The 12,868-nt window shown below is 33.6% G+C and overlaps 1 protein-coding gene across 1 annotated transcript in view; it reads left to right on the plus strand.

Annotated features, from left to right (window-relative positions):
* LOC134697792 (uncharacterized) overlaps positions 1 to 12,430 on the plus strand; it is a 64,273-nt gene extending 51,843 nt beyond the window's left edge. The window contains exons 37-44 of the mRNA XM_063560078.1: positions 2,905 to 3,015; positions 3,820 to 4,062; positions 4,661 to 4,769; positions 5,371 to 5,555; positions 5,910 to 6,095; positions 6,624 to 6,724; positions 10,387 to 10,748; positions 12,152 to 12,430. Coding sequence (XP_063416148.1) covers positions 2,905 to 3,015; positions 3,820 to 4,062; positions 4,661 to 4,769; positions 5,371 to 5,555; positions 5,910 to 6,095; positions 6,624 to 6,724; positions 10,387 to 10,748; positions 12,152 to 12,336 — 1,482 coding nt within the window. The 3' untranslated portion in view covers positions 12,337 to 12,430. The remainder of the gene's footprint in view (positions 1 to 2,904; positions 3,016 to 3,819; positions 4,063 to 4,660; positions 4,770 to 5,370; positions 5,556 to 5,909; positions 6,096 to 6,623; positions 6,725 to 10,386; positions 10,749 to 12,151) is intronic.
* Positions 12,431 to 12,868: the final 438 nt, after the last annotated feature.

Consider the following 12,868-nt stretch of genomic DNA (forward strand, 5'->3'; position numbering starts at 1 on the left):
TACATTTTATAAGTTTTATAACAGAGAATTTAATGATATTGGCAATACAGACTTTGCTTCTGCAGTTATTAATGCTTGATCTTGTATTTGTTTAAGCTTTATTAAATGTTGCATTTGTATGCTTTTGTTTTTAGTTTGTGTCTACACTTTAAACAAGCTAATTCATTACTTGAGACCGAAGGCGAAATATGAATAAGAATGTTCCTTCATCCAAGCATATCTTGGATGTGCAGGATGAAGGTCATTCTTAGAATATGAGCCTGAGGCTCGAAAGTAATTAATTCCCACCCTAGGGATTATGAGTTAGACCCACCCTTTTCTTATGGGTTTTTTGGTCGACACAAACTTGCTTTAAATTATGACGAGTTATTATGGAACAGGTGCTTATATACTAGGGTCAAGGTCACTGGCTATCTATAGTCCGATGGCTATAGTTCGTTTCTTTAAACAGAGATATTACATGTTAACTTCATCCCTCATAGAGAAGTTAAGCTAATTCATTACTTTCGAGCCTCAGGCTCATATTCTAAGAATGACCTTCATCCTGCACATCCAAGATATGCTTGGATGAAGGAACATTCTTTTGAATAAAGACTTTTTGAAACCAAAAAACGATTATCTCCACTTTCTACAAACATATTGCAATTTCACAAATATTTACTGAATATGAAATGTTTTTATTCACATAATGTGTGATTCTTATGAATATAGAATACTTTTTGAAAGAAAAACTTTATAAAAGCTTAGTTTGGACATTTTTATAGCAATTCAAAATAAAACCGTTGACCTTTAGTATGGTAATGGCTTTGATATAACTATACAGATTGATAGACTGATTTAGTAACTACATCAATACAGTGGAGTTAAAGTCTTATAGGATTGTGAGTATGTTTTATTTTATCACCTTGCACTTACACATTTTGACTGAACAATTTGTTCAAATTTCTGACCAGTTGAACAATTTGGTTTAATAAAACAAATTGCAATTTGGTCAAAATTTTGAATGAGTTGCAATTGGTGGATAGCAACACTAACAGTCAAGTCACTGAAATTTTCCATATTGTTTTGGCTTAATCAAATCAAAATGGATGCCTTTTGATCATGTATTATAGGTCTGCGTCAAAGAACCAATTTTCTAAATTCCTTAGAATCAAAATTGTTCTACCATGCCATGCTGTATGCTTACACTCATTATAAAGATATTGACCAATATAATACCTTCCATGTTGAAGTGAGCAAAGAGCATGCCATGAAAGAGTTATTCCTTAAATTAATGCAAGCTAAACAAAGGTATCAAGAGATCACTAGTCTTCAGTGATGTACAAGCATGTTTTTGATCCAATTTGTAATTGTTAAATTTTCCTCTTTTTTTTAATTTTTTATCCACATCAGAGATCATTTTAAGTTAATTTCTGCAAATGGATTAACACTCCTAGTTATGTTCGATTCATATCAAACACTGTCATGATTGTCTTTTTGATATATCTTTTATGAATTAAATCTCCTCATTAAAAACTGCTGTATATTTTGATATATCTGTTTTAATATTTTAGATGTGATATTTTCAGATTATTACATGGCATTTTTCATATCGCATGTAATATCAGCCTAAGGTTCAATATCAGCCCAAGAGCCGCATGGCTGATAATACATGCGATATGAAAAATGACATGTTATAATCTTTTTATCATATGCTTCAACAATGGAGAAAAATTACAGATTCATATATTGAATACAGATCCATTCATGTGGTTTCCAAATAGAAGATCAAAGAGTGAAACGTTCACGGACGTCGGACCCCAAATTTAGTACATTCGATATGAAATCTTTCTATCACAAGAAAAATATTTTAAAATGGACGAATCGACAAAAAAAAATAATTTAACAATAGACATAATGAACACTGTTCGGAAAAGTCAATTTTTGTTTTTAAAGTATTAACATTCTAAATTATTTTTGAAACTTTTTAAAATGTATTTATTTTAGTTGGGTTTTTTTTTTTTTAATTTTGTATTATTATTTTACTGAATATACTTTCCATTATCCAAATAATTGTTTTGTACACTACTTTGTAATGTTTTTCACTGAAAACGTAGCAGTGATTAGTATTTCCGAAATTTGCAGAGTATTACCGGAATGTCATGCGATAACATTACGGAAAGGCATGTGATAACCTTTGCAGCATGTGATAAATTTTTCATATCAGCCCGCTTAGCACCAATTAAAAAAATATGAAATTTACGTTAATATAGTGCTATGATCAAACAGTAAAAATTATATGTTATTAAGTCTAAGTATATGATAATTGAATTTATAACATGGGTGCAATGAGTTACTGTGATTTCCCAGTGATATAAAAACCGATAATTTCACTCCTCTGGCGTCATACAACAATATACAATTATCCGAGCTTGTTTTAAAGGTGAGATATCCAAAATTGTCAACCCCAGAAGATTATTTAAATAAGGGTTGACAATTTTGGATACTCATCGATTCTAATGAACCACAGTTGTTTTATTATACTGTACTTACAGTGGAAGTTATTTTTGAACTCTTGCCATATGCTTAACATCATGTTCTAGAATTTTTCGAATGTACAACAAAGGTAGAATCTTTTTGTAACATATTGATGGCCCTGAAAAAGACCAATTATAAGAGAAATCATCAGCTGCTGGCACTCTAGTCTTCTTCAAAGCCTTCTTTCCTTGTCTCCCAGGATTCCATTGTAATGTGAACGTTCCCATTTTGTTTATTTACGTATGTGATGTCATTATCATGGGAGATAACTCTAGTGCAAATCTAGAAACTCAAAAGGTTATTCACCGGTAAATGATAGGGTGAAACACCACCGGTGTGAATTTTAAGTTTGGAGCCTTTAATTTACAGAACTTTTTTTATTTGTAGTACCTTCGTTCAGAAGCTTGTATGATGGAAGCTAGGTTTGGAGCCTATAATCTACAGATGCCTATGGTTGTATGTGTTGTAGGAACAGGGAAAGCCTGGAAATTGTCGGAGGTAATTATTTCCCCTTAGTGAATTTTTTGTTGTATGACTGTAGATCAAATTATGTTTTTCAATAATGGACAACTTTTTTACAAAACAATCGCTAAATTAGCCTAGTCTTAACAAAGAGTTGTAAACATTAGACCAATCTTATATAAACAGACATAAAAGATTTATTTAAAGTTGGTTATACATATAACAATACAACATAAGCTCTGTAGAGCTTTTATCCGACATCAATACTAACTATTTAAGAGGCTGTCTTAGTAAATATCAGGCAAATCCTATGAAATGGGTGGCACAACATTATTTTTTCCCACTGAATTTTGGGTTCCAATGCAATGCTTATATCATACAAAGGATATATATGTCAAAAATATTTTGAATCAACAGTGGATGGCTCAGAAAATGATTTTAAAGTTCACTAACAATGCAACAAAATTTAGTACAAAATGAAGAGTTATCTCCCCTTTTCAATAAATTTTCAGTGCTTTCTATGTATTTTTTCTCTCTTTATTTGTTGCAGTTAAAAAAAAAAAAAAGTCAACTTTGAGAAAGAATGAATTTGAGATATGAAATAGATGAAAATTTTTTAAAAACAATGTCATGTGCCATCCACAGCCTGGTTTTTCCATGGACACCCTCTTAAAATTATTAAAAAGTTACATGTGATGGTTGCATTTTTTCTTTTAACTGAATAACGTTTGATATGTGCATTCGTAATTTGATATATGTTGTTGAAATAAATGGTCTTTGTTATTACAAGCTAGTAAGGTTTACATACCTTGAGTTCTAGATATATAAATAAACTTACAGGTCAGTTTGATGATAAGTAAACAGGGAGATATGGCCACTGTTGTAAAGATGCAGAAAAAAGATAGTGGAGCTTATGACCAAGTCCTAGAATGTGTGAAAAAATACCTACTGCGTCCAGAAACAGCAAAGCAAAAAAAAGTACGGGAAAAACTGGCAAAGCTTCAGGCTAAACAGGATAAAATGAAACTAGAAGATATGGAAAATGAATTAAGACAACAAGGAGATAATAGATTTTCTTTCCAGGTAAAAATACAGTTAATTTATCAAGTTGATCAAGTTTCTATTACATCATTTTTTCTACAGAATATAAATAAGATAATGTGACACTCTGTTTTGTATCTCCCCTTATTTGTTCTGTACATTGAATTCCATAAAGTTTTTTTTTTTATTAGTTGCAAGGAAATAAAGATATCTGTAGAAACTAGTCAACATATCAGTTGTGTAATAGTAAGACAAAAAAAGGGGGTGTAAACCTTTTTAAAGAAACAAAAAAAGAACAAAAAGCTTCTAGAGCATAATAATCTAGAAAAAAGACGGTCCTCTTTCATTTAATTAAAAGCAACAACAAAAATTGGAGGGTATGAAACATATATAGAAAACCTGATTAACAAGTGTATAGTTTCACACCCCAACTGCTATGCTATTTTTTCATGCATAGAGTGAGTGGCCAATATTCACTGAATAATTCCTTCATTTCCACTTACTTATAAAAATAATAGCAAAGCAGTGAAAATGTGTCCATGGTGATTTTTGTCACCCTCTCTAGATTATTTGTTAAACCATAAGGGACTAATCAATATCATAGCAACACCAACACTGTTTCTTTACTTTACAATTTTAGGAAGAAGTTGAGTTGATCCAGAGAAAGTTTTTGAGACATATATCTAAGATGATTAGAGGTGATGGAAGTGAGCTACCTAAACTATTGGTCCTTGACTTTGTGACTGTAGGTAAGGCTGTGTAATAGAATAGATACCTAAACTGTTGGTCCTTGACTTTGTGACTGTAGGTAAGGCTGTGTAATAGTAAAGAAAAGATGAAGATTATTTTTCAAAATCTCTACACCCACTTGACAAAATCAAAAGATTTTGGAAAGAAAAACAAAATTACTTCATTTGATAGTACACATACTTCAATAACAAACAGTTTGGCCCGTTTCATACTCCCCTAGGGGCATTATTTTATTCTGTTTTTGCATCCTTTTGTATGTCTTTCTGTCCACTGACCATAGAAAATGATAATGCAAGTGGGGCATCTGTTTTCTATGGACACATTCTTGTTTACTGTAAATTCAGAAATTATTGCGTGCATTTATTATTGCGATTTTGTCATTTAAGACTTAAATGCGATTTTAATTTTTACGATGTTGAGAAAAATCCTGCTTATTTTATATAAAATATATCAAAATACAAGTTTAAATTATTTCGTTTACAATTCTGTCGCATTTTTCGCAAAAAAAACAAACCTCACAATAAATTCTGAATTTACAGTATTCAAGAATTACAAATATTTTGAAAACAAGTGTGCTGAAATCTCCCCCTTTTATTTCAGATGAAGATGACAATGCACAGAATGTTATAGATGACCTGGGTTCACAAGGAAGTCTTGGAGGAGGATTTTCAAGTTTAAATTTGTTTTCACAAAGACCAAAGTCCTCTAAGCCTAAAAGGAAACAGATAAAGGACGATTGGCAAGAAGAACAATTCTGTATTAGAGCACTGTGTGAGGATGAACAGGTATACAGTTTATTTTGATATATAATTGTAGACTCACAAATTATTGCCAGCAATTTTTGAGGAATGGACAAAAAATGCTGGATTAATTATTGCACTTTCAGGAAAATCTGTTGTATGTATCAGATATTTTTTGCATTTTTGATGGTTTAATTCCTTATCAGTGTTACAATTTGTGTAATTGCTCATTGTTGAAGATTACAGTGACCTATAGTTGATAACCTCCTATGTAATTTGGTCTCTGTTGGAGAGTTGTCTCATTGGAAACTATACTTTTATATTGCAAATATTATATAAAATCTATAGTTGTTAAGAATATTTAGCTATTGCAGTTAAGATGTTTTTATTCCATTTCAGGGCTGGCATCTTGTTGGGAACCCATTGAGTTTGACTAATTTGAAGAAAGATGAAATCATGAAGACACTGAAGGAAACAGCTCCATACCTAGCCAGGATATATGCTATACTGAAACAAAGCTCCGTCTCCATGAACTGTTTGAGTTCCTCCGCGAAAGAAGAACTTTTTATGGATTTTATAAGAAAAGTAAGACACAGATCTTAAATCTTGTATTTTATGACACAGTTGAACTTATTATTGTTTTAACCCCCACCTGGTCAAGTTAACATACTTTCAATTAAGAATCTCCTATGGATTTTAGTTATCTTTTATGGTCTGTAGGTGGTCGGTAGTGTACCGCATATCAAATTTATTGCACTCTTTGGTTTTATACTGCATTTTATAGGGGGAAAACAATGAAACACAACAACACTATCAGATGACATCACCTTTAAAAGGAGATGGACATTTACTATCCCCCTCCCCCCCTAAATCAATAGGGGTCACATCTTGATGGCATTAAACCTATCAAAACATGATAATTTACACCTGATGAGATAATAATTATTATAGACCATTCTTACAGAGAGTATGTATGTTAATGAATGATGCGAACTCAGTTATTTTCATGTATAGTATCTATACACCTAAAATTTCTTGTGATATTTAAACAATAAACTAAGTTTTTAAACACAAAATAAGTTTTCTTATTTCACCTATTATATTTTCCTATAGGAAGGTATTGATACAAAGAATTTCAGTGATGCCTACAAGACTATCCATAGAATTGTTGCAGAACATGATGACTATGAACAGTTTATAAACCAACTTAACAGGTAATACTTAAGACATTTAATGTGCTAGCGGTTACTAGTGATTTGATATTTAACGTGCTAGCGGTTACTAGTGATTTGATATTTAATGTGCTAGCTGTTATTACTGATTTGATATTTAATGGAGATGAAGATGCTGGGGTTTTAAATGCTTAAATTTTTCTTTTCAAAACAAATTGTGGTTGACTCTTATTGTCTCAAAGTTAATTGGAATGAAAAAGGTAAATTGTATTATTTGAAGTTTTAACGTATAAAGGTTAGATAACAAGCTTCAATTTTCTAGGATTATAGGTAAAAAATACCTGTCTCATTGAAAAAATAAGACCCTAAGAATTAACAGTGGAATCGAAGAAAATTTGTCTATGTCATTCCCCCATACACTTCCACCTGTATCGGTCCCCCATTTGTTAGTTATAGAAAATTTGTCTATGTCATTCCCCCATACACTTCTACCTGTATCGGTCCCCCATTTGTTAGTTATAGAAAATTTGTCTATGTCATTCCCCCATACACTTCCACCTGTATCGGTCCTCCATTTGCTAGTTATAGAAAATTAGAAAATTTGTCTATGTCATTCCCCCATACACTTCTACCTGTATCGGTCCCCCATTTGTTAGTTATAGAAAATTTGTCTATGTCATTCCCCCATACACTTCCACCTGTATCGGTCCCCCATTTGTTAGTTATAGAAAATTTGTCTATGTCATTCCCCCATACACTTCCCCCTGTATCGGTCCCCCATTTGTTAGTTATAGAAAATTTGTCTATGTCATTCCCCCATACACTTCCACCTGTATCGGTCCCCCATTTGTTAGTTATAGAAAATTTGTCTATGTCATTCCCCCATACACTTCCCCCTGTATCGGTCCCCCATACACTTCCCCCTGTATCGGTCCCCCATTTGTTAGTTATAGAAAATTTGTCTATGTCATTCCCCCATACACTTCCACCTGTATCAGTCCCCCATACACTTCCCCCTGTATCGGTCCCCCATTTGTTAGTTATAGAAAATTTGTCTATGTCATTCCCCCATACACTTCCAACTGTATCGGTCCCCCATACACTTCCACCTGTATCGATCCCCCATTTGTTAGTTATAGAAAATTTGTCTATGTCATTCCCCCATACACTTCCCCCTATATCGGTCCCCCATTTGTTAGTTATAGAAAATTTGTCTATGTCATTCCCCCATACACTTCCACCTGTATCGGTCCCCCATTTGTTAGTTATTGAAAATTTGTCTATGTCATTCCCCCATACACTTCCACCCGTATCGGTCCCCCATTTGTTAGTTATAGAAAATTTGTCTATGTCATTCCCCCATACACTTCCACCTGTATCGGTCCCCCATTTGTTAGTTATTGAAAATTTGTCTATGTCATTCCCCCATACACTTCCCCCTGTATCGGTCCCCCATACACTTCCCCCTGTATCGGTCCCCCATTTGTTAGTTATAGAAAATTTGTCTATGTCATTCCCCCATACACTTACACCTGTATCGGTCCCCCATTTGTTAGTTATAGAAAATTTGTCTATGTCATTCCCCCATACACTTCCCCCTATATCGGTCCCCCATTTGTTAGTTATAGAAAATTTGTCTATGTCATTCCCCCATACACTTCTACCTGTATCTGTCCCCCATTTGTTAGTTATTGAAAATTTGTCTATGTCATTCCCCCATACACTTCCACCTGTATCGGTCCCCCATTTGTTAGTTATAGAAAATTAGAAAATTTGTCTATGTCATTCCCCCATACACTTCTACCTGTATCGGTCCCCCATTTGTTAGTTATTGAAAATTTGTCTATGTCATTCCCCCATACACTTCCACCTGTATCGGTCCCCCATTTGTTAGTTATAGAAAATTTGTCTATGTCATTCCCCCATACACTTCCACCTGTATCGGTCCCCCATTTGTTAGTTATTGAAAATTTGTCTATGTCATTCCCCCATACACTTCCCCCTGTATCGGTCCCCCATACACTTCCCCCTGTATCGGTCCCCCATTTGTTAGTTATAGAAAATTTGTCTATGTCATTCCCCCATACACTTCCACCTGTATCGGTCCCCCATACACTTCCCCCTGTATCGGTCCCCCATTTGTTAGTTATAGAAAATTTGTCTATGTCATTCCCCCATACACTTCCAACTGTATCCGTCCCCCATACACTTCCACCTGTATCGGTCCCCCATTTGTTAGTTATAGAAAATTTGTCTATGTCATTCCCCCATACACTTCCCCCTATATCGGTCCCCCATTTGTTAGTTATAGAAAATTTGTCTATGTCATTCCATACACTTCCACCTGTATCGGTCCCCCATACACTTCTACCTGTATCGGTCCCTCATTTGTTAGTTATAGAAAATTTGTCTATGTCATTCCCCCATACACTTCCCCCTGTATCGGTCCCCCATACACTTCCACCTGTATCGGTCCCCCATACACTTCCACCTGTATCGGTCCCCCATTTGTTAGTTATAGAAAATTTGTCTATGTCATTCCCCCATACACTTCCACCTGTATCGGTCCCCCATTTGTTAGTTATAGAAAATTTGTCTATGTCATTCCCCCATACACTTCCACCTGTATCGGTCCCCCATACACTTCCACCTGTATCGGTCCCCCATTTGTTAGTTATAGAAAATTTGTCTATGTCATTCCCCCATACACTTCCACCTGTATCGGTCCCCCATTTGTTAGTTATAGAAAATTTGTCTATGTCATTCCCCCATACACTTCCACCTGTATCGGTCCCCCATACACTTCCACCTGTATCGGTCCCCCATTTGTTAGTTATAGAAAATTTGTCTATGTCATTCCCCCATACACTTCCACCTGTATCGGTCCCCCATTTGTTAGTTATAGAAAATTTGTCTATGTCATTCCCCCATACACTTCCACCTGTATCGGTCCCCCATACACTTCCACCTGTATCGGTCCCCCATTTGTTAGTTATTGAAAATTTGTCTATGTCATTCCCCCATACACTTCCACCTGTATCGGTCCCCCATTTGTTAGTTCATCTTTTTTATGAATAGAATTTTTTAATAAAACTGCCTTTTTACCAGGAAATACAAAATAGTTTCATAAAATTTGGTAGAAATCTGCTTGCTTGATCATTGTTATTCGTCAAACACATATAATGGGTTTATCATTAGTACACAATATCTCACAGATAATCTTGTTCAGTTTCTGTTGTAGAAATGGCTGGAATTTTATGCTGTGGGTCAGATTCATTGATTTTATTTGGTACAAATGTTCATTTGTCAATATATATTTGAATACTTGGTTTGACAAAAATTTGAATACAATTCTATAAAGAAAAGATTGTACACTTTGAAAATTTTAAATTGTGAATAATTCTCCAAATTGACAACGACACTTCAAATGGTCTGCAATTTTATTGCATGTAGACCATAGTAAATAAAATTGCAGACCATTTGAAGTGTTGTTGTCAATTCAGAGAATTATTTTAATGTTGCATTCATTTGCATAATTTGATAACCCTGCATACCAAGGTATCCACTTCAGGGACTCTATCAAAATGATTCACACAGGCGTTGGTTCACCTCAGGTAGTTTAATTTTTAATTGTGGTTCATCTGTCACTATGTTATCCTCTAAAAATGATATATGACGAATAATGATTATGATTATGATTACAGATGTTACCTCCAGACAGGGAAGATATCTTGGTTGTGTTCCACCCACCAGGAAAGGACTGGTATAACCCTCCTTCCCCCTGGTACCGTCAGTATGCACAGCTCAGGGTATACAGTCCTGTATGATGAAGATATCATGCTATCAGACTTCTTAAAGGCTAGCAAGGATTACCTAAAGTGGAAAGATGAAGACTTCTTACTGGCCAGGAGACAATCTAAAGACAGACTAGTAAAAAAAGACAGTGCTATCAAGGAAGCTAAGAAAGAGAGCTTACCAAAGGTTGAAGAGAGAAAGAAAGAGAGCTTACCAAAGGTTGAAGAGAGAAAGAAAGAGCCTGAAAAGAAAATTGCTGAGAAACCTAAAGGTAAGGAAAAATGTATTAGATTAGTTGATACAAACTTTATAGTTCAAGCTGTTTTCTTGTTTGAATTGGTCTATTATTTTGAAAAATTTATAAATAGAGAAAATCTGACGGGGGCAGAATGTTTTCAGAATTTTTAGCTCTTTCAATTTTCCATAAAGGTCAAAACTTTCAGAGGACTTCTTATAGGAGTTATTGCCCTTAAATGACAAAGTTTACCATTTTTATTTGCATTATGCAAAAATGCAAATAAACTTTAACTTGAAAACTTCAATGGATACCATAGAGAGAAACTTTAAAATGCAAAAACTATCAACTAGACTAGTTTGCAAATAAGTCTGCATGGTCAAAATGAATCCGGGTCCATTCGCTCCCTACATGTTTGCACCCAAAGTCCATTCGCACCCTACACGTTTGCGCCCAATTCTTATTGTTTTGTGTTTAATAATTTGTAATTGAGTATTGCTATGAATATGTTTTTTTCATTGTTTTTAAACAAAGTGAGATTCTGACAACCTTTTTTTATGTGTTGATAAAATATAAATCATGTTTTGGTTAGTGTATTGCTATACATATTTCTTTTTCATTGTTTGAAAATAAAGGCATTGGGATTCTGACAACGTTTTTTTTTTATTTGTTGAATAATTCGTAATCATGTTTTTGGGTTGTTTATTGCTAGACTTATCTCTTTTTAATTGTTTCTGAATAAAGTGAGATTCTTCTGACGTTTTTTTGTATGTGTTGAATACATCTTATATCAGTTGCGATCCAGGGCATTTAATTCCATATTAAAAGAAGTTTGCAGGTACACTGTCCGTCTATGAGGGTAAAAAAAAACATAAGTATATATGTATTTCATTTATTTTTATTCATCCTGATATCGTACATTCCAACAATTAATCAAAACAAACATTATTAATATCCACAATAATTCAACTGAAATTCGAGTAAAAATTGGGCGTGAACGTGTAGGGTGTGAACGGACTAGATGTGCAAACATGGGAGATGCGAACATGTAGGGTGCCAAAGTGTATTGGGCGCGAACAGACCTGATACCAGTCAAAATTGTCAATCAACTACTTATTAGAGTAATTGCTCTTTGATAAAGGCTTTTACCAATATTTTGTTTTTTTGTCTTATATCTTAAAAATTATAATAGATTTATAGAAATTTGAATAAGCAAAAATGATCTGCAATACAAGATCTACAATTATGAAGGAAATTGTCTGAAGAAGTCTTATAGGAGTTATTGTCCTTTAATGATGATTTTTTATATTCTTTTGGCAAAGTCTTATATCATAAAAATTATAAAAGATATATAAAAGCGCTTTTAAGCAAACAGAGTAGTGAACATCCTGAAGACTGCATTTTATGATTTCTAATTGTGTTATGTTTTATTTTTTCAGAAAACCAACCAGAGAATAAGATACAGAATCAGTCATCACCTCAGAAGACTGCTCCAGCATCAAAAATCAATGGAAATGAACAGAATCAGACATCTGTAAAAAGGCCCGCTCCTGCATCAACTGTAAACAAAAATGGACTGAAACAGGCAGACGTCAAAGGCTCCAGTACATGCTCTGTTATGTAAAATAATGGACATTTCAGTGGAAACTTCGTGATATTGATAACATCATTTATTACATGTTATAAATTAGTGTTCTTTAATAGAGCTCTTAAAAAAAGAGTACTTGGAAATCTTATTTAACTGATTGTTTCAGTGTTTTTATGATAGGTGATTAATGTAGAAAATACTAATTATATTCCTACTTGTTTATTAGACATAATTAGCATCTTCTTTAGTTCCTTTAATTAAAGATTATTAAGGCCAAAACACATTCAAAACAGATAAATATTAATGTACAGTGGAAATAAAACTAGCTAGTAAGTATGCAATAATTGTAAACTTTTATTTTTTTTGGGTAATTGTCTCCCTTTAAATGATGTCCAGTATTTGATGGACAATGGCAACAAATCTCGACATCAATACCAGCATATCAGCTATTTTAAACTATTGAGAAAAGAAGTAATAATATGTTTTTATGTTTTCTTTGTTGGTATTCTGTAATGTTTAAGAAGAGTAATACTTCAGGGTAATTATTAGATGTTTATATTGTCATAAC

Source organism: Mytilus trossulus, chromosome 14 (assembly GCF_036588685.1).
Source record: "Mytilus trossulus isolate FHL-02 chromosome 14, PNRI_Mtr1.1.1.hap1, whole genome shotgun sequence".
Classification (NCBI taxonomy): domain Eukaryota; kingdom Metazoa; phylum Mollusca; class Bivalvia; order Mytilida; family Mytilidae; genus Mytilus; species Mytilus trossulus.